The 22,847-nt window shown below is 37.6% G+C and overlaps 1 protein-coding gene across 6 annotated transcripts in view; it reads left to right on the plus strand.

Annotated features, from left to right (window-relative positions):
* kazna (kazrin, periplakin interacting protein a) overlaps positions 1–22,847 on the plus strand; it is a 151,592-nt gene that overhangs the window by 15,026 nt on the left and 113,719 nt on the right. For all 6 annotated transcript variants that reach the window (XR_003039215.2, XM_017417723.3, XM_017417722.3 and 3 more), the window contains exon 2: positions 3,826–3,983. Coding sequence is in view for 5 of the 6 variants with exons in the window: in XM_017417723.3 (XP_017273212.1) it covers positions 3,826–3,983 (158 nt within the window). In the remaining variant the exon portion in view is untranslated. The remainder of the gene's footprint in view (positions 1–3,825; positions 3,984–22,847) is intronic.

A 22,847-nucleotide genomic window follows, 5' to 3' on the forward strand; every position in this document is an offset into this window, starting at 1 on the left:
ATTCTAATTTTCTGATATGATGAATTTGAGATTTTCATTTGTTGTCATTTGTAATCATCAAAATTAAACGAAATAAACATTTGAAATATATGAGTTTGTATGTAATGTATGATTATAATATACAAGTTTCACTTTTTAAATGGAATTACTGAAATCAATCTACTTTTTCATGATATTCTAATTTTATGACCAGCACCTGTATGAACCTTCATCTCATTACAGTCTGATTTGATGCTTTTTATTGTACTTTTTTAAAACTAAAACATTGTTCTCTGCCCAGTGACCACATCTCAGTCTTTGTTTTCTGCACAAATTAATTTTCTGTTTTAATTCTTGCTTCATGTTGGATGGCCCATTTGTTCAACTCAAGCTGAGGAAAAGATGAACGGTCAAAGAGGTTTAATTCTTCATTTCAAGTTGTAACTGTGGGTTCTAACAACTATCCAACATGTGATTTTATAGAGGCTGAGCAGAAATCAGATAATAGTTTGTTACAGAAAGATAAACAAAAGAGGAGAACAATCAGGGCTGAGAGAGAAGACTTCCATATTCAAACAACTGTCGTGAAAACAATCTTTTTAAACTTAATAAATTCTCTGGGGTTGGAAATTTGATTCCTAAAGACTGCCTTTCACATTCATTTATTAAATATTTTAACATAGAAATTGATAATGATGGTGTAAATTGTCGTATGTAAGACCAAAACACAGAACTTCTATGAAAAGACAGGGGCTGCCCAGTTTTGCGAGTTCTGGTGCAGTGCAGATGGCAGCAAATGAAAATCTGTTCTTAGAGCAGCCCCAGAAATGGATTTTAGCCCCTCTGACTCTCCATATTTCTCAAAGTTTCTCCAAGATTTCATGTGCTCTGTGAACAATTCCCATGAAATAAGTCCCTTTTTAACTCAGCTTTTGCCCTGCTGCTGCTGCACCCTATCCTGCTGGATTTGCTGCACATATTCTTTCTGACATTTTCTTATTATTGGTGACTTTATTTCCCCTGGCACCCAGGGTTCTGTGAGCAGATAAAGGTTGGATAGGATGCCACTGTTTCTGCTTTATAGGAGGACGTGTAAGGCACTTTGAGCTCTTCCAATGCTGGCGAGACAGAAAAAAGAGAGAAAAGAGACGGGAAAAGAGCGAGCAGCGAGGTGAAATGACTTTTTTTGCATTTCCCTCCCACCTCCGTACTGCTGCCTCACTTTCGTCACTTTCATATTTTGCCGAAAGGAAGCCACAGGTAAAATTTATTTCAAGTGTCAGATGAAGACACAGAAAGACAGCCAGTGTTGTTCAGCGTATTTTGCAGCCTTACTCTTGTTTCCAGATAACCTGGTCAGTTATTCATTTTGTTACTTTGCAGAAAAAACCTTTAAAGAAACCAAGTATAGACTGTAAATGTTTTTTTGTTGCTGGTGTTAATCAAAGCTTGTTAAAGTAATATTCCACTCTGCTCTCTAAAGAACTAGCTTGTATTAAATAAGCAGTAGCTTCAACTACACTGGGCAATGTTTAGTTTCTGACTGATGAGTGTCAGATGAGAGAAATGTTATTCATAAAGCGTTAATGGGTGTAGATCCCTAATTCAATATATTTTCTTTAAAAGTACCTATTGATTTAGTATTTCAGTTTACTGCTATTGTAGTGATACTTCTGAACCACCTGCCTGTAACTTGTTGCTTTCGAGGTTTAATGATCACAGTATTGACGTTCAGTGCTGGATATTCGATATGCAGGTTAAGGATTACTGCGTGTGTTGGGGCCACTTTACAGCAACAAAATGCTTGTATTGATTTCAGTGTGGAGTGGAGCCTCCATGATCGATGATTATGGATCCGAACTTCATCGATAATGTTTGTTTACTCCGCAGTTAGTGTTCATACACTGTTTAAAGTGTCTCCATCTGAGTATTTGAAGCCTTTTGGTTTCAATTTATCAAATAAAAAACTGAGATCAAGATCACATCCTTATTTCAGTTAATCAGTATTACATTGTTACACTATAAGGGAGTACAGCAGGACTATATTTCAAGCAATCAAATAATCATTCTTCAAAAAAAAAATCCTGAGATCTTGCATTATCACCATCACTTACAAAGTCTGACTAAAACAGCTTCATCATTTGTCAACATGATGATGATGATGATCTCATTTTAAAACTCTGGCAGGTGACAAGCATTCCTTCAAGAAACTGCCAGGGTTTTAATTGAATTATGTTTTTAATTGTTAGTTTTTGATGCTGGTTATCACAATTTTCGTTAAACTGAATCCAGATTTTAGCATTATAGTTTATGAAAATGTAGAAATTTATAATAAAAATGCATTTCAACATCAAACTGATTAAGGTTATTTTACATGCAGTAATTTATAACCTTGTTAGTACCACCAGCAGGCAATATGCATGCTGAAGTTGCTCCATATTTTCTTTTATTTGACATCCAATAATGTAAAACTGAGCAGCCTGTATTTTAAATGTATTTTTGAATCAGGACTGCAAGCATTTAATTTGTCCAGTAGAGGGCACTATGATCCCACAGATACATGTACAGCTCACAGAGGAGTGACTGAAAGTGCAAAGCGGATTCACACAAACCCTGTTGACATTATCACTTCAATAAAATCCCGCTCACATTAAAAAAAAGACAAGAAAACACGAGGCTGTTTGCTTTTAATTACCTACAATTAAATAGAAGTTGTAAAGAGTAAAGCCCAAATCATCCTTTTATTGCACTGCAGTTTTCTATACATTAGGAGGTCCAAAGTGGTTGGAGAGTCTGAATGCAAGCGACAATCGCCCTGTTCACATATTCATTATTCTGATGTCTGCTCAAGTCTCACCTCAGGGGGACACACTCTTCCTCTTCAGCCTCTTCGCTCCTTTCTTATCTGCGCTGCCTTCAATCCTGACTTGTCAAATTTTCTCCTCAAAGCTTGTTTGCTCGGAAATGTCAGCCACGGTGAAAGAATTTTGTTGTTATGTAACACATTAATCTATGCTCTCCCCACTCTCTCTTCCTTTTTTTTTTTTTTTGTGCAAAGGCATTTGTGTCTGAAAGAGGCTTTCTATTCGCATCCTGAAAATACCTTCTCCAGATGCTTGGCCTAAAAATCCTCCTACTCACACGGATTAAACAGGTTGTATTTCTTTATTTGGGCAGAAGTGTGCCAGCAGAGGCTTCTACATAAACGGAAAAGATTTAATGGCACACAGTTTGCAAAAAAAGCACCCTTGGACCAGTGCCCAGTGCCCTTTCCTAATCGACAGGTTTTAGAATAATTTAAACGCTGGAAAGCGGTAGAAGGACACATTAGGGGGTTAGCTCATGAAAATTTTAAAAGATACTTATGCTAAAATGGAGGAAAATATGAAAATCACCTTTTCTTCCATGCTTTCGTTCATCCAGAATTTCCGCCAGAAATAGTTGTGGTGACCCTGCAAAGATTGAGGGTCAGCGATAAGAAAATGGGAAGTGTGCTGAGGAAGTCGCAGGAAGTACAGTAGGGGTGGTTGGTTTTGAATGTGGGAGCCTCGCCGGAGAGGAAACCTGAATGGAGAGGTCTGCCAGGGACACACAAGGGTAAGAGCAGGAAAACAAAAACAGGATGACTCGCAGGCCAGAGCGGAACATTCTGGAGCGGAGGTGGCGTTGACAGAGAAAGTGTGTGACAGTAGGAAACCTGTGTGTTATCTCTGCTCTTCCTCCTCAGTGAAAGAGTGAGCAGCACATCCACGGCATCCTCCACTTCCTTCCATTTAAACTGAATTCAAAGGCAAATTCCCTACATCGTGCTGATGCGATTTTATTTTTGTGTCTCTCTCTCTGCAGCTGTGCAGTCTTTGAACAGTCTTAACGACCAGATTGCAAGCTTCATGGTGACTAGACCCAAGTCCCTGGAGCAGGAGGAGCAGGCTTACTCTCCTCCTGAGAAGGAGACTCTGCAGAAGTCCATGAACCTGATGAGGCACCTCCTCGTTGACGCTCAGGTACACCACCGCTTTGACTCCAGCTTGATTGTAACAGACAGGTTGCACCACAGGTTGTACACACAATCAATTTTATCAGTGACATTGTAGAAATAAGAAAAAGTAGTTCTGCTCTGGGGAATTTTGACTCACGTGTGCATTTTTTGATGTTTTGCAGTCAGAGAAGGCAGATCATTCATTCATTTTCTACAACATATCCTGTCTAAAATCAAAATATGTCACAGTTCATATTTTGCAGGGATGCACTAATACCACATTTTTAAACAGATTAAAAGTACAAGTAAGTACATTTGAGTACTTACCAATACCGAGTATCATGTTGAGTTGTATTTTCTGTGCTGCTGATCACAATGTTTGATTTCTTTTATTTAAAAGAACATAATATACTTTTGCTCCATTATACTTTTCTTAAATGAAAAAAAAAGAAACTTGAGAGAAGATATGTTTAATCAGCTGTGTAATTGGGTAAATGATGTGATTTTTGAAGAGCAAAGGTCAAAAAGATGCTTTTAAGTGTGAAATGAGCAGCTGGAAAAAAAAAAAAAAAAGCTTTGTGTGCTTTAATAATCCAGAAGACTTGAATTCTAAGAATCCATCTCCAGTGCAAGTTGTTTGTGAAGCTATCGAATGCCGTTTCTGAGCTTTTCTTCCAAAGGGTCACAGATGAGATGAAATATTGACTGGAACAGGGGTGAAACAACAAGGTTAAACTTCATCAAAGTCTGTTGCCACTCCAGAAAGCCATCTATTGTTCAAGAAAATCTTCCTGCCGTTAATTTTCGCTTGCCCCTTCACCCGCAGAAAAGGGTTACATTTTCATTCATGTCATTATATTCAGAGGTGACCCTCGCTGTATTCAAAAATAGATTTTCTGACTCAATATTCACGCAAGGTAAGAAGCTGAAAGAGCTTTTTAAAGGTTTGTGGACTGATTGTGTGACAAACCTTTCCCGATAAACAAATGAGCTCAATCCTTATTGTGTAAAGGAGAGACGATCGAGTCTCTCTTTTCTCAGCTTTCTCCTCTTGTTACACTCTCGATATGGCTGATTGTTTCATATAACCTTTGTTAGGGAAGAGGAGGAAGAGGAGGAGATGAGGGTCTGGACTGTTAAGAGCTCTAATTAGCGAAGGGAGGACGCATCCTGCTCTGGTGACAATGCGTGATTGAGTTGTTTGTGATTAAATACACTTGTGCTTGTTAGATTAATTTGTCACCGTGCCATTTCTATCCCAATTAATTTTAATGGCAAATGTTCTGAACAAGCTGCGATTTATTAGACGTCAGATAAAATTGGCCACCTTTATCTCGTAGTTTTCTTCCATATTTTTATATGTTGATTAAGAAAAGCAGAAAACAGAGCCTGTTTGTGAGAGTGTATTTACTTTGTGTTGATTCTCTGTCCTTATTGTCTGTGAAGCTTTAAAGTGTTTTAGTCTAAAAGCTTATTGAAAATCAGCTGCATGCAGACATAAGACACGCACAGACTATTGAGTGACTGTGGACTGACCCTGAACACTCCTTATGTTTTTTTTTTTTAAAACTTCATCTTGTTCCTCTATTTTTCTTCCTCTAAAGAGCAGGTAGCCGATTGTCTGCCTGATCAATTTGCTTTCCTGAGGTGTTCTGTCAGCCGCCGTTCTCTTTCAAACATCAGTCTTCATATTTTTGCCATTTTGCAGATAAACGTGTCATCAGCCAACAGAATCTTTTCTATTTCTCGCCATTTTGTTTTCTCAGATCCGGAGGCTCTGTGGAATATTAAGCAGCAGATGCGTCAATGAAGACTATACCGAAATGCATTTTCACTTGGTCTATTTTACATACAGTATAGCCAATATATGATGCTTTAGAAAAGATGTTGTTAGTGCATATCAAATGATTAATTAATTAATCTCTTAAGTTTTCAGCAGCCTTTTGATTTAAATATCTTTTTAATCATGAGTGGGATATGTCTCAAATAATAGGAAACTAAAAGCATTTCTTGAAGTGATGCATATCACCCTCCACTTTTCCTGCTAGAGTTTTTAGAAATGACAGTTATAACTGTTTTTACTCAACCCTGAAAAAAACATTATACATACAGTACCTCATGCAATATCTTGCATGATCTGTTGGCGCTCAGAGTGTGTGTTGTCGATGACTCTCAGCTACCACCACATCAAATTTTAGCTCAATAGCTGTAAAATTCACTGAGGTTTAGCCATTTTTGTGTAGGCTGAAAGCAGTTCAAGATGGCTGCTGCAGCTAATCAACTGCAAAAACGGCTATAAATCAGTTTTACAGTTAATGAGCTAAAATCTGATGTGGTAGTAGCTGAGAGTCATTCGTACACTCTGAGCGCTAACAGATTGCATGAGATCTTGCAATTTCGTGTGAGACTGGGCATAAAATCCTTTTCAAGGTTTGCCCAAAACAGCTGTAACGTTGTGATTTCTCAGCTTGAGATGATCTTGGTTTGGGCATGAAAGGAGGCGGGTGACGTGCATTCCAGCAAGGAAAGCTGGGCCTTTGATAATAAAAGTTGCAGTCAGTTTATTTTGATCAACTTCGACCTTCTGACTCTGAATGGCTTGTAAACACACTGAAGGAAGTAATTGAAAACACATTCAAAACCTTTTAGTTGATCAACTCTGCCCTCCCCTTCTTCAGCTGAAGTATCATGACTCAACATCAGAGTATAGATGCTGCTATTGTCCTTCAGGACTCGGCTCACTGCGGCGCTGCTTCTTGTGGATCCTTCCCCTTTACACCAAAGGCCCATCTGGTGTGTATCCTGCAGTCAAGCTGAGAGGAGATCGGCTGCTGAGCTTTTTCCACCGACCCTCCCTCTAATTCCCTTTCCCGTGATGTACTCAGCTGTGACTACATTAGATGAGCTGTCACTCATCACTGGTTGGGAATTGGGAGGGGAGGGGAGCTGGAGAAGNGGGGGGGGGGGGGGGGGGGGGGAAAGGGGGGGGGGGGGAAGAAGAGTAAGGTTCGGGCTTACGGGTGTGCAAATGCAGTTTAGAGGCCACGAAAGGTGACTTTGAGAGTGACTGAGCAAAGACACTGATAAATAAGATCTATCTGACCCCCTGCAACCTCCACTCCACTCTAATCATCAGTGGACAGCTGCAGACATGTCTGTCACTCTTACAGAAAAACAAAAAAAGGAAAGCAGACCCTCCGTCTGAACAATCATTTCTGACAAATACGGTTATTTAACTCAAGTTTTCGAGATTAAAAACAGTAAAGAACATCAATAAGGCTTGCAGCGAATCAAACAGACAAAGCCAGCAGTTAAAAAATCTTTTTAATGTGAACAGACTGGATCGATTATGTTAGCGTTGCCGGTTGTTACAGAATCAATACTGTACAACTGTAAAGTGTAAAAAAAAAAAAAAAAAAAAAAGAAGTAATTTCTCAGTGACAGGGTTACAATATTGTTCCTCAGCTGAGGCTTGTTGTCAGGATTACCCAAAAACTACCAGACCAAATTTCATGAAACTCAGTGGAGAGGTTTGAGCTGAGCCAAGGAAGCACTAATTAGGTTTTGGTACAGATTGCTTTCCGTGAAACTGGACGCTGACCTCGGAGCATGACTGTCCTCTCCACATGCTAATGGAGTTTAGATTCAGGACAACATTTCTCCTTGTTTTTGTTTTAAAGAAAACCACTGCAGTGTGTCTATAAACAAATAACCATTCGGATGTTTTTAAATTTTTAATTTTTTTGCCATGTAACATAATTAATTTGATAATATGTGTTGAATTTATCTAGATAATTCTAACATTGTTCTGAAACAACTGCGACCACAATCACCTGCCTTCTGCTATATCGACTTAAATGGACATCTTTCCAAATTAATATTTCAACATGAATGACTGACTTTCACGTGTATTAGCCAATAGTGCTGGAGTGAAGCCCAGGGTCATGGAAGAGTGCATCCAGGAGGCTGCGTGCAGTCTCAGAGGACTGGGGTGGGGGGTGGGGGGTGATGTAGAGGAAGTAAATGTGTGATGGGTTTGGTCGGGTCAGTCTGTCCCTCTCCTCCCACGGCCTCATCTGGTTTACCAGAGAATGATTTTTACCCATACATAATACATCACCTCGGTTCCATCTGCCCTCTCAGCCTGTCCTTGGACTCTGCAGGCCTGTCTAATAGGCATCGCTCCAATCAGCAGCAGACAGATAAGCTATCATGTGCGACTACGGTGAAGGCTTATCGTGGCCCAGTTCAGTTTCAATGTGTGGTAAATGAGAGAGGAAATTGAGTAGTTTGGTTCAACGGAGTATTTTTTTTCCCTTCACCTACCACAGAAGAACATTTTTGACCCCTCCCCCTTCAAACACATCCACTAAAATGTTCTAAATGCTATAATTAGCTGAAACGTGTTCATGGTTTAGTGTCTTCTTTGAGTTGTAAAATGATGTCTTCATATTAAAGGCAGCTACCTCACGCTGAGGCTATTTGGTTGGCAGGCTTTGATGTTTTTATATTTGCATTTCTATTTCTGACATGACTTCTCGAAGTCATATTTTTTTTGGATCTTAGTGGATTTTATTCCTAGTGACAGAATTTACACAGACAGGGTCAGCCCCTTGTCATTCCTAATGTTGCTCTGGTCCAGGTTGATGCGCTCAGTTCGATGTTTGACGGTTTCTCATTCACTGACTTGATTTATCCAGAACGACCTGTTAAAATCAGGCCATCAGGCTCTTGCTTTTTCTTTTTCTTCTTCTTCTTTTATTCTTTTTGGTACTGAATGGGGTGTGGGGGGGATTGAATTATAAGTGTGAGATGGATGATATGCTGTAACTCTTCTTGCTGGAGAAGTTCTGTGTTAAACAGATTGAAAACGACAGCTTGTCTTGAAAGGTATGAATTGAAAACCATTTTGTTACAGAAGCACATTTTTTAAACTTTGCCCACAGAAAAACAAGAAAATAATGGTTAAAAATAATGGCTTGAAAATTCAGCAATAAAATGCAAAAATGTTAAATTCTAATTTAATGCTGCTTTGTTATTCAGTAATGAATGCGGTGAATCACACAGTTAATAATTAATGAAAATTTATTGTTGGATTCTCTAATGTCGCAGTTCACTGACACATACATTTTTTCATTTTTACATTTAAAAATGTTGATTATTTAAACAGATGTGGGCCTAATTCTCAGGAAAATATGCTGCAGTTTTACATTTTCTGGAAATTATAATTAAGTATGCGCATCCATTCATTCATTCAATTTTTTTGTGCCAACTTGTTTTTGTTATAATAAATAATGATAAATCCTTATTTGTATAGGACATTTTTAACAGTAAATGTATTCTAAGTGCTTGACAAAATCACAAAATAGAATTTGGTTGCAAAAAATTGGAATCTTCCTAAAAGCAAGAATAAAAATCTGATCCTTTCAGAAGAAGGATAAACATAAAACTTGCGGGTTGCAGGAAGCTGGTGCCTACCTCCAGCGGCCATCGGGTTAAAGGTGGGGTACATGCTGGGAAGGTTAGCAGTCCATTACAGGACGACATGGAGACAAATGAGACAGTCAACCATTCACGCTCCCACTCACCCCTAAGGACAATGTTAGAGCAGCCAGTTAACCTAACATGGAGGTTTTTGGGCTCTGGGAAGAAACCCACGCATGAACGACGTGAACACGCAGACTCCACGCACAAAAGGCTCCAGCTGGGAGTTGAACCTGCAGCCTTCTGGTTGCTAAGATAACAGAGATAATTAGAGCTGATAGTTGTTATTATCTGAAGTCCAAACTTGAGTTTTTTTTTTTTTGCACGGCAGCACCTATTTGTCCTCAGCTCATTTTCAGAGACACTGATGGAAGTGTTTTAGTCTTAATGAGTCTATAATTTTAATTTTATATGAAATAATATAAACTTATTCAAGTTACGTTCATATATTTTAACATGAAAATAATTGCATATTGTTAGAGCAGAATACTGCTGAAATAAAATCTCAAAAAATCTGAATGAAAGTGATCATGAATTTGTTTTATACTTTTGCAATTAACGAATTGTTTCACTTTGTGCAGAATTTTTATGTGCTATGTAGATAACAGAAGTCAAATCAGACTAAAAATGCAGTGGTTTTATTTAAATAAATAAGGACACTACCTTTCAGGCTTCTTAACACACTTTAGCACATTGTGTGGAAAAAGCAGTCATTTAGCATGTATGTCCTGTATCAGAGCGATATCTGACATCAGCAGAAAATGATGTCACTAAATGTCCTAAATGAGTTAATTAGGATTCAGATCAGCGCTAATAATTTCACTAATAAACTGGCCTAATAGTAGATAAAAAAACTCCATGAGCCTTGTTGCAGACATTTGTGAGAAATCGCTCGTCTATTGATCTAGCAGGGCACTTAACATAAGTTAGGCGAGAGCTGAAAGCTTCTCCGGGCGTTTAACACGCAGCTCAGTGTCCGTCTTCCACTGTCTGGAAACAAGCCCTACTCTCCCTGCGCTTTAATCTGCACATCAAAAGTCAAGACCTGGCTTTAACAAAGTCCTAAACTAGCTGCGAGAATAGCAAAACAACAATTTTATTGATCCGTGATCTGATGCCGTGGAGATTTTGAGACCACTATCTCTCCGTGGTGGTCTCTGAAACCAATTGGAGCGATGACTCACTGTCGTTTTTGCTCTCCTGGGACGGAGGAAGAGAAAAGTGCATCCTTCAAGGTTACATTCAAGCTTGAGGTCAGATTTGAGGAAGCAGTCAAGTGAATACATTTATCCCAGAACAAAATGTTGTTTGTTAACAGGCTAAGAAGTGGCTTTAAAACAGTAAATTTGCCAAAACTTCCCCTGGGAAATGGCTTTTTGTGAATCCCCTCATTTTTTTTATTGTGCTGTTTAAACTGAAAGTATCAAACAATTTCAACCCTTTATGTGAGGAAAAAGCTGCAAAGCTTTTATTAGTCTTTGAAAAAGGATTGTAAAAACTAAAACTAATAGTTTTTTTTATGTAGCACAATAGCAAACATTAAAGGCTCATAAAACTTGAAGCTATTGAAAACCTATAATTTTAATATTAAGGGTGCCAATGCATAGTCATTACATTACCCTGATTATTATCCCATTTATATTTTTTGTCTGGTTTCTTGATGTGTAGCTTTGAAATACACATGCAAATTATGCACCAAAATGTGTGGCTCGACTGAGAAGATGCAAATAGCGTACTATGACTTTTGGCAGCTCCACTGTTGCACAGTGGAGATGAAATTTACAAAAACTGAGGATAACAGATAACAGGGATCTGTGAGATTTTTGTGAAACAGATGAGAGAACCCAGCTTTCTTTGGAGCTCTATAGCTCAGACGTACATCACAGTAAAAGCATCATTCAGGGTTTAAACAAGTTACTGAAAACAGGACTTTACATGTCTAAACTGGCATTTGGACATCTTTTACAGTTTTTATATAATTACAGTTTAAGTTGCATGAATTTTCCACGGAATGTTGAGCTGGCGTTTATTATTGTCACACACTTGAACTTTTGAATTGACAAAAATGCTCTTCTTACTCCCACATCTCTTTGTTACATATACAAATTATACATCAAAACGTAGTGATTTTTGTCTTCTTTCACCCAGTGTGTCTCTCACTGCTGTAGGACTTACAGGTTTTCTTTCAAATCCCCCCAGAATGCAGGGAGTTCACACCCAAACCTCAACAGATCCAAATCCGAAAGGCTCTCTACATGAGACATTTTAATGCTCAGGTGGCCGTAAAAAACAAAAAGATTATGTGTTCCAGTCCTTTTTAATATAAAATGGAAATGCATTCCAGGTTCCACTGTTGAAGTGAAGCCACCAATAACTGACTTCCAGTTTTTGTGAGTGTTTGCTTCATCAGGCAGATGAAAGTGCTGCACTGCAGAACAGCCCGTGCCACACTGAGAAACTCACACCGTCACATTCACTGCTTAGATGAATGAAATGTTTGATCACAATTCAATTTTCCCATGCCTGAAACCCGCTCCTGTAGTGTCGGATCCACAAACAGATTCCCTCTCATGTCAGACGTTTCAGCACTATATTTATGTTCCCCTGGAGCCGCTCGTTTCATGTGGGTCTCAATGTGAGACACGTAACAGAGGGTGAACCTCACTTTGGACCGTGCTGACTGAAATATATTAATATTGAGATCGGAAATATCTGGTGAGATGAAGCAGGTGGTCTCGTCATTTTTACTGGAATGAAGTTAAAAGGAATCATCCACCAGAAAGCAAAATTAACATTTCACAGCTTTGGTGAGTTTTGTTTTAGAATAATGACTTTCTGCTGGTTATAATGTACAGAAATGAATGCTTCTCTTATCTTTGTATCATTAACAGGCTGTGTTAAAACACAAATTGAGTCCAGCCCTCATCATTTCATTAGTTTCAATGAACTTATCACGGCAGTGCAGCTGTAGGAAAAGCCTGTTGGATATTATAGAAAGCTTAAAATATTGTAGTAATCCAACACCGAAACACTGAGTTACATCTGCCAAAAAATATTCTTTGTAATATTTTAACAAGTAGATGTTTTGACCAGATTTTTCTCTGTTATTACAACACCAACTCATACATTTACACTTTAAAGGTAACAAAAAAAAGACTATTTTTAAAGGGTAAAAGAAACAAACCAGAAAAATAACCATGCATTTTATATTATTCAGTGGCAGCTGGCAGTTATGGCAGAATACAAATCACACAATTGGGAACCAAAATAAGCTCAAACTGTGTGGGATCATCGTCTGGGCTCAGAGATTATTTTCTGGAAGGAAAAAAAATAATTAGGAAATTTATGACACTAATTAAGTTGTAGTCTCAAATGCTCCAATTTATAAGTGACAGCAATGATTTAAAAAAAAAACAACCTCTACATAATTACATACATAATTTTATTCGTGTACTGTAAATGTGATAATGTCACAGTCACAATATGATTTTTGTTTTATACAGGAAATGTGAGGGAGTATTTAATTTATTACTTGAGTAAATTTTCCAAATACCTCTTAAGATGCTGAAAAATTAAGAATTAAAATCATGAGATTGGCACTGCAGAAAACTAACTGAATGCTGAACGATAATACAGACACTTTGGTTTATAAAAAACAAACAAACAAAACAAAACCTGCTTATTGAGACTCAAAGCAATTATAACACAGAGAGACTTTGTTGTTCAAATTAAAAAACTCTGGAAGTCTGTTGTTTATACTGTCTGCTTTAAACTCTTTTTTTTTTAATACAAGAAAAAAATGTAGCATAAATCGCTTTACGGTGGTGGAAGTTTTAATAAAATTAAATAACATTGCCGGTCAGTCAGGATAACACGTCTGTAACTCTGTCCCTCAGACTGCAAACACAACTGTAAGACCCTTCATTTCCCTTCACACTTTAAACTTCTAAAATATTATTTATATGTGAAATCTGTCAGTCCTCATCCTGAAAATATGAAACAAAACTGTCTCTGCAGGTCACTTTAAAAAATTTGGAGAATCCAAATAAAAAGAGACTGAAGCCCCTCCTTCTGCGTTTTGACTGCTTGGGAAGATTTTCTTTGATGAACTAAGAGAGACATCGTCTTTTCTTTGATCTGCAGCAGTGATTATCAGCTCTTAAAGAGGAGAGGAGAAATCTCTTTATGATTAAACACCAGACCAAATGAGATTACGTTTAGTTTCCTATGAGAAACCCGGAGTCTGACTACAAAGCTGACCTACTCAAGGTTAACGCGGTGATGGTGAAGTAGATAATGAAATTTCCCCTCTGCTCCGGTGTTAGACACGCACATGGAGTGGCTATGATGCCTTTGCCTTGATGTGCTCATCTGGACACTTTAGATTTCACTGTTAAGTTTCTGGTTTTGTTATTAACAAATTCTACATCTTTCTGTGGTGAAAGTACAGGTCTTTTTAAATTTAGGTTTGTCTGTGCTTGGTTTAAAATTTGGAAGTAGTTCAACTTGAACTAGAGTGAATTAGAGTGCTGGGATTGCAGTTTGTTATGAATATAAGTGAAACATTTATTTTAAAACATGCAGTAATAACACAAACAATACAGATTAACTGCTGGTAAAATACAGTTATGCACAACAGTCCTAGTTTTAAGGCCTAAAGCGAACTCTCTGCAGATTATTACTTTAAGGGTAAAATAAAAATAAAACCAGGAAAAAAAAGGAAACTGTAACATTTTAAAATGTAAAGATCTTGATAGAAATGTTTAATTATAAGTGCACCACATTTAAGAAAAAAAAGCATCATACCATGGTGTTTAATACAGTTTAACAGCACAAACATCTCACAACAACAGGCAAGCATGGCAGTGGAGGGATAATGATTAGGGCTTTTTGTGCAGCCTCAGAATTCGAAAGCCTTAAAGTGAAAAGGTCAGCCCTAAACTCACCAGCATTCCTCAGGAAAATCTAAAACCACAGATCAAACGGCTGAAGCTTGGCACCGATTGGGTCATTTAAAAAAAGGACAACGATTCTGAGCACGGCAACAAATCTGTCAATAATATAAAAGAAAGCATCAAGGTGCTGCAACGGCTGAGTAATACTTGAAGCTGAAGTTGGTTTACCAGAAATGTCACACTGAGACCCAATTACAGCAGACCATTCGTGCTACAGCTGATCCAATCTAACATCGGTCCGGCTTCGTTATTAACTGTAAGCTGCAGCGAGAAAACAACAGCTACAGCAGAAAACCTTAGTGGTCAAGGTAAGTCACGTTAGCCTCTTTACTGTTGTACACACTTTCATTCATTTCTGCTTCTAAGCTACACTAAATCTGATTTTTGGTTCCCTGACAATTGATTTCATGAAGCAACAATAAATAGACCTTTTAGAGCTTGTTGGTTGGATTATTTTGGGGGAAAAAAAAGTGCTGGTTAGTGAGATTTACAAGTAAAGACAGATTGGAGGAGCTTATATGTTTTATTCAGCAAGTCATTTTAGGATCGTCGGTGTGTTTATATGAACAAGACTTGATAGATTCATGAACTGTAAGATTTAGGTTAAAAAAGTTAAAGAAACAACTGCACAGAAGTATGAAAATATAAGACACACAGTAGCCCTGGTGTAATCTTCATATTTGTAATATCAAATCTTCTCCTTGTCCAATCCCCCTGTCTCATCTGAAACTTGCCTTGCACATTTATTGCTTCTGTCGTCCTCCATTCCTCCAGTTTCTGCTTGAAGGTGATCGAAGCCGGCTGTTTTCCTGTGTTTTTGCTGACTGTGTCTGGGCACGCTTGGGCGTATTTCAATTTAGCTCCTTCTGATAACTCAGCCTCCCCCAATAGATAATATGAAATTAGAACAAATGAGTCTCCCCTCTCAGCAGGCAGTTGTGTCCTCTTTCCCAGAGGGGCTTGGCATCGGCTAAACAAGCACCGTTGTTTCCTCCTATCGGAAAACGAACATGCAAAAACACACAGCAGCACATTTTAGCAGCTAAATGAATCAGCAGTAACCAGCGACCTCTTCCTGGGTTACTGGTCATTACTCACCAATATATAGAGATTTTGATTTTGTTTTTCAGCCTCATAAAATGAAACCCAAATGTGTTAGCTGGGACACTTTTTGTCCTTTTACATAACATGTCTCATACATATATGCTGCCGTAATCTTCTTAAAATCCTTTTTCATGTTTGTTTTTAGCCCAGATTGTATGTTCCGGAGGAGGAGGTAATCCTGTAAGCCTGTTTGAGTGTGAAACATTATTAGTATGACATGATCTGGATGGTAAGACAACTTGGTTCAATTGGGGTGTCGCTCCTGGGGAACACGTTTAGATGAAGGTAATATTGCGTAGCGTCTAACTATCTGGCATGAGTTATGAGATGTTTTGTCAGATTGCGGCTCGTTGCCAAGCTGAAAGCCGCTGCAGATGGCTCATATTTCTGTGCGACTGCATCAGCCGTGAGACCGGAGCAGTGAGGGAAATATTCTGAAGCCAGAAGGCACTTTACTGTGTCACAATTGCTAGATCAATCTTTGTAGTATTGATAAGTCAGCTTATTGTTGTATCTGGAAAGGTACTGAACTATTTATGTGTTTCCTGAATTCTTGTTAAAATGCTTTATTGTTAATGCCCACTGCGGAAAAGCAGGACAAAAAGTGGACAACGTTGTTCCTGTGTCTGTGTGTGAGCGTTTGTGACTAAAATTTCTCAAGAATGGCTGAACAAATTTTAATGAAACTTTCATGAAACAATCATTGGATGGACCACTAGAACTGATTACCTTTGGGAGCCAATCCAACTTCAGATGGCCTCCACACCAACTCAGCCTGAAAAACACAAAAACGGCTTTAATTCAGTCCGTTTTACAGATGTGGTCAAATTTGGTGTGCTTGTAGCTGAGAGTCATTCACAACATATTACCTGCTGAAATCACCCCTGTTTGTCTGTTAGCAAAATATCTCATGAACCACTGGACAGATGTTCATGAAGCTTCCAGAAAATAATTATCAAATGTGCATCTAGAACTGATTATTATTATCCTTTGAGGAGTGCTAGGCCTTTAATTTCTTTATGTATTAAGACTCTCCTTTCTTCTATGGAAACAGTCTCTTCAAATGATAAATAAATAGCAATGTGATATAAAAATGATACAAAGTGGAATATTTACAGTTTTCAGAACAAGCACGAGCTTGCGCTCACTGATTTAAATGTGTACGACATAAGGTAATAAATTTTATTCTTAATAATAGGGGAACATCATTCAGTTTTAGGTGAATTATTTATTTTAGATTCAAATGATATTATACTGTACAGAATATTCATAAGTAATAGTTGTGACTTATATTAAGTAATAGTAAGACATTTTTTTCTTTTATTCTTTAAATGTAATGTGATACCTGAGGAATACTTTGTTCAGGTCATTTTACAAAATACAAAGAGACCATATTTAGTACAGATTTATCATTATCAAATAAAAGGTAAAGAAAAAACCTAGTTTTATGTCAATCTTGACTAAAAACATGTATATTTCATTGCATTTTATCCAGCTGGTTCCCATAATCCTTCACACTTGAACTTCTGTTTTTATTTGCATGCTACACAGTAATGCTCCTGGTTCCAGGGAATAAACAGACATTCATGGATTTTTTTTTTTTTTTTTTGCACTGTCCAGATTAGGCTTTGCATTGCTACAAGATTTGGATGCTGCAGAAAACACTCACCAAATCCCAATAGTTTTTTTTTTTTAGCAGTTCTGCAAACGCTCTGCGGTGAAACTGTTTTTCATTTTCCTGGCTGTGATTCTTTTTGTTTAGACCAGCCTCATGCAGACCAGAAACACTGCCAAGCTGTGTTTTCATCAGCAGAAGCATATTTCAGACATGTAAGAAATATTTTATTTTGTGTGCTTATTTTTCTTTTATTGAATAGTTCATTTTTTGTTGCAGTGGTCTAAAGAATATTTTAAAAAACCTATCTCTGGAATGAGAAATTTGACGCTTTGGATTGATTTTTTTTTTATTATTTGTAAGTCAGTCAAAATGCGACAGACAGAAAAACAACTAAAGTTAGAACTGTTCCATTTAAAACAATAAAATTATTGTTATTTTGGTTGTCTTAGTTACTTTTCTCTGGTTAATTTAAAGCAGTTTCTACATTATGCATGTGGAAGAAAATGAACAGAAACAGTCCCTTTAATGCCCTCATTAATGCAACCAAAATGAAATAGATTTAAAAACAAAAAGGTTTTGCTTGTAGTAAGGCATTTTAAGTTTTCTATCGACTTAATATTTTAAAACAAAAAAATCTGCAAAATGCAGCCCGACGCTGCTGATTCTGTTCCTTAGGTTGCTGTTTCTGTGCAGACGTTGTCATTAAACATCACATATGAGTGAAGTTGTGACCTCCCGCTGTTTGCATATGAATATTAATAGACTTCAGTCATTTTGACTTGAGGTGTGTGCACTGCATGAAAAATTAGTCACATGCAACTCATGAACTCTTTGGGAAAATGACTGACATTTTCTAATTAATACTGCAAAATTAATTTAATATGCATAGTGTGTTAATTAACTGCAGGAAATAGAAATGACCAGAGTAAAAGAATTTGAGTGATCTTTTCAAGGTTCTGCTGAGGTTGATTACCCAGAAACAACCAGGGGAACAAGGAAATGCACAGTCAGGTTAGATGGATGTCGATTCGTGTTATTTTTTATGGATATTTCTGATGACTTCGCTGTTAGACGGAACTCCTGTCAAAATGGAAGAAGGTCAGAGGTTGTGTGTCTGAATTCTCCCTTGTTGCTCTGTTTAAAAAGGTCAGATGAATGCATGATGTAAACAGTAACATCAACATGTTTTGTTCTGATGCCTAATATGCAGCAAATTGTCTTGTTTGTTAGTTTCTTTCTGGATGGAACATTTCAAGGCCTGCTTACAGCAGAAGTCAAAATTTTTTACCAGTTATGCATAAAAGCCCTTTAGCTTTAAAACTTCAATTGATGAAATTAAATAATTGTGAAAATCTACTAAATAAAAGGTCATACATTATGAACGTTTACCCTTTTCTGACTAACCCAAACAGCACAGCAGCTCAGTGCATTATTGGATGTTTTTGGTACACTGAATTAATTCGATTTAAGCCTCCCTCAAATTTATTTTAATCTTCTGTAGAGAATCATTTTAAAAGTCTAAGCAGAAACTTTGTTTCACCTTTAAACTTTATCATGTGTCTTTTTCTTTATTTCTTTTTTAATATTACAAATCTTGTTTATTAGACTTTTAAACACCCTGGTTGTCCAGAACAATCTCAGTTTTTTTCCTAATCTTTTTGGGAAATAGGTTGGCTCCAAGCACAAGGTCTTCAATTTCCCCTGAAAAGGCACAAAAACAGTGTTCAAACTGCCCACTTCTGCAGTATATATGAGACCGCGTCAACCATTTCACTGAGATTATATAAAAAAAAAAAAAAAATCAACAATGACTAAATGGTGTACCAGAAACTTGTCCCATCAGGAAAAGCAGTTTGCAGAAGTTGCACAAAATAGACCATCATGCCTAACAGACTGTGGTAATGTTAACATCTGCAGCTCCTTATTGTGATTTTCAGGCTTGTTGAAAATGCCCAAGCGTAATAAATCTTTAGACATCTCAGGCGTGAAGTGGCTCTTGTTCTCTTCTGACTGAACTGGAGAAATTATGGTGAAACCATATTATTGTCGAGCATAAATGGTGTAAATCATAAAGTCAAAAGCAGCTGAATTATTTCCACACATGCTCCAACTTTAAAAAATGTTTAATAACTTGCAATGGATAAGAATAGTTGGTAATTTTAGTCAAATGAAAGTTGTGATAAAATTATAGCCACGTTTTATGTTACAACAATTTTTCAATCAAACCTGCAAACTTATGCTGTCCATCACTTCAGATTTAAACGTGTATCCCTGTGGCTTTTTTGTTACAGAAATATAACAAAATGCACAGTACACAAGGCAACGAAACAACGTTCCTCCATGACCACATGGAGGAAAGACAATCAATTTCGCAAATTAACAAAAAGTGTTCATGTGCAAGCACCTGCAACAACGCCAGACAAACAAAGCACACTAACCACACAAGACTCCATAAAGAGCACTTGTGCAACACAGAACAGATGCAGCACGATAACAGTAATCTTGTCTAATTACAAAGAACTGTGAACACATACAGTGAGCGAGTGAGAGAATGAATAAGTGAAGACTTTGCCTCAGCAGCACCAAAGAGATGCTCATTTAGACGCTAAAAACACTGAATGTCTCAGTAAGATGCTAACAGATGCCACAAAGGATGACATATTTATCTGTCAGTCTGGGGTGCGCATTAAGTTCGAAATAAGAATAGCTGGAATATTTCAGCAGCAGACCATTGATCCAGTTTGTATCATGAGGTGAATGACTCATCAGAGAGGAGTGCTGCTGAATATTGATCATTCGCTTGACTGAGCCCCGCTGAGTGCACCTCTCAATCTCCTCCTCTGGGTGAAAATAAAGGACAATGTCAGACATATTATTACTTCCTGTTTGATTTAGTCATTTCCACCTGTCAAAAAAGGATTTATATATTTTTAAGTGTGGTTTTTGTATCATTTTTTTTTTCAGGCTCTGTCTTTGGCCGTGGACACATTTCCTTTGTTTTGTCACTTTTTGTTTTCTTCTCTTTCACTTCGATAAGTAAACTTTAGCTCTTTTTGATTTCCTCTGCCCACATTGTGAAGCTCCCATGAGTTACCACCTATCTGGGTACTTTTGACACAGTTGTAAATAACTGTGTGGAAGGCCATAAATCATGGTAATTCTTCCTCCAGACCACTCGTCCAGATTGATCACTTGTGTGCCTTTGAGGTCCACCTGCGAGTCTTGTTGCGCTGTTGTAAATAAAATATAATTGAGGGAATTGTACACATCAGGCCACAGAGGAAGAAATAAATAATCATTTATTCATTATTTAGAAAAAAATGACCCTTTTTTTCAAACTGTTCAGTTTGGTGCTTTGTAACCACTGTAAAAGTGTTATTTAATTATTTCAAACTTCATTGTATTTATTGTACTGAGAATATTGAACCTGTTCTTTAGCAATTTGAAAGAAGTTTTAAAGAAATGAACATCAAACTTAATCTGACATTTTGAGCACTTTTCCAACATGCAGTGCAGTTTTTTAAAGTTTTAGAGATGTTCAAGAAGGGTGGCATCGGGCAATGCAAACTTCTGCAGCTGTCTCTAAGCTTTTTGTAGCTTTTCCATCCTGCCCTCTGGTAAAATCTCAAGCAGCTTGGTGAGTGAGTCAATGTGTGGCAGTAGGAGAAAATCGGAGCATTTAATCTGAGGCAGTGTGTGTGAAAAGATTAAAACTGCTCCTTCATGCTCTTTTCCGATGACCTGTTTAGAACTTTCCACTGGTTCATCACTACTGTGAAAATGCTGAATTAAATGGCATAAAAAACAAACACAAAAATACTCATCAAGAAGCCTCATTGCGTATTTTCATTGTAGTTTTTTTTTTTTTTTGGCACTGCTTCTTCTGTGTGTTTCCTTGCACATTTCAAAGTGTTGGAACACACACTTAACCCTCCCGTGGCCTTTGGGTCAAATGGACCCGAAGTTACAAGAGCTTCTCTGCCTCTCTTCAGTTATGAGAGCTATGAGGGTTAAAGAAGAAACTCTTCAGGTGTGAAATGCTTCTGTGAACAGCCACTTTCGGAACAGTCTGGGCAAAATTCTTCACTCATCTTCCTGAAGATTTACTGTATTCATGTGCAAAAATGGCACCAGAAAGTGAGACGGCAATAACATTTGGCCTCATAATTCCTGCCTTTTATCTGCCATTAACAGATGATTGTTTTTCACAAAAATGATTCATTTAAATGACAAAAAACTAAATGTCACAAGCCTGTCAACAGTCGCAGCACAATATTTGTCTTGTTTGAGGTCAAGCAAACAGGAAATGTAACAAGAACAACTCTTCTTTGCCATCAGAGCCTTTTCTTAAAGTTACCTTTACAGCGACATAAACACATGGCTCAAACGGTTAAATCAACAAAGTGTGCAAGTTTTATTGTCCCAATAAACACACAGACAGTCAGCAAACAATCACTGCTAATTTATGACTGAAGGTAATGGGTTGGTTTGGAGAGATCTGCATATTTTAAGAAGCGTGTTGTATAATGCCAAGACTGATGGAAAAGTGGAGTCCCTATAGTGCTTTTAGAGGCTGCGCCTTCCATTCCCGTGATTGATTCCTATTTCTTTTTTACAGTCATAATGACTTTGAGAACCTGCCTAATTCTGCAAATAAATCAAGGATAAACAACATTAGGCACTGAAATGAATTACTTTCATTTATACAAACAAGTTTTGCTTGCTTCACTAGATCAACTTATTTGCACACTCAGATGAATCTGCATTTAGATGTTGGAGAAAATATTAACCCGTCAGCGCAACTTTGTTTTGTTTTTTAACCCGTGTGGCTCTGTCACGGTTTTTAGTGATGGCTTTGGCTCTAATGTTTTGGCGAGCTTTATTCTTAATTTGTCCTAAAGACTTCGGTGAATCACTTTTAAGGTTGACATTAAAAGAGTTGGCATTTAAACTAAAATTTGAATTCTGCGTGCCATCAGAACTGTTGAATAGTTGTAAGAATTGAAGTTGAACTGAAATGACGCGATCAGCGCCCGTCCCTGTTTACCCGGAGAACACACCACACGCTGTTTGGAGCTGGAACTATGAGAGGAAACTCAAAAGAGCGATTGTGTTTCAGAGCAAAGGATATTTACTGACAAACAGTCTGAGGCAGAGGGCACACAGCGGCGTGCTGCTTCCAGACAGAACCAACACGGAGAGAAGCACATTTGGCAATTTTAAGCAGCATTGGTGTTCTCTTTGTGGAATGCTTTTAGGCACAGCGGGGAGTCACATTTGGAAATTGTTCAGTGGTCAGGTTCGAAGGAAAAATGTACACCCAAGGCTGAATTTTCATATGCAAGTTTTCAAGCAGAAATGAGCAAGAAAGTTCTTTAGGAAACTATTGCTTATGTGGGTTGCTTGGATGATCAGTTTAATGAAGCTGAAACTTTCACAAATGTTTGCTACAAGAATTAGGCCTCTAGTTTTTGCCAATACTCAGCCAGCTGCCATTAGCTGTCAGAGAGGATTTTATAACAAATGTATAAAGGCATCAGGGATAGAAATAGAAAATCTTCAAAACAAGCCTTGTAGATAATTAAGTATTCTTTAAACTCTACTCTCCAATGGGTGATTGCTAAGAAATGCAGCCAGTGTTGCATTTGCTGTTTAATTCAATCACCACTCATCCTTCAACGTGATGGACAAGAGGTTTAAAACCGACTGGACTGAAGGAAAAATTATT

This window comes from Kryptolebias marmoratus, linkage group LG8 (assembly GCF_001649575.2).
Source record: "Kryptolebias marmoratus isolate JLee-2015 linkage group LG8, ASM164957v2, whole genome shotgun sequence".
Taxonomy (NCBI): Eukaryota; Metazoa; Chordata; class Actinopteri; order Cyprinodontiformes; family Rivulidae; genus Kryptolebias; species Kryptolebias marmoratus.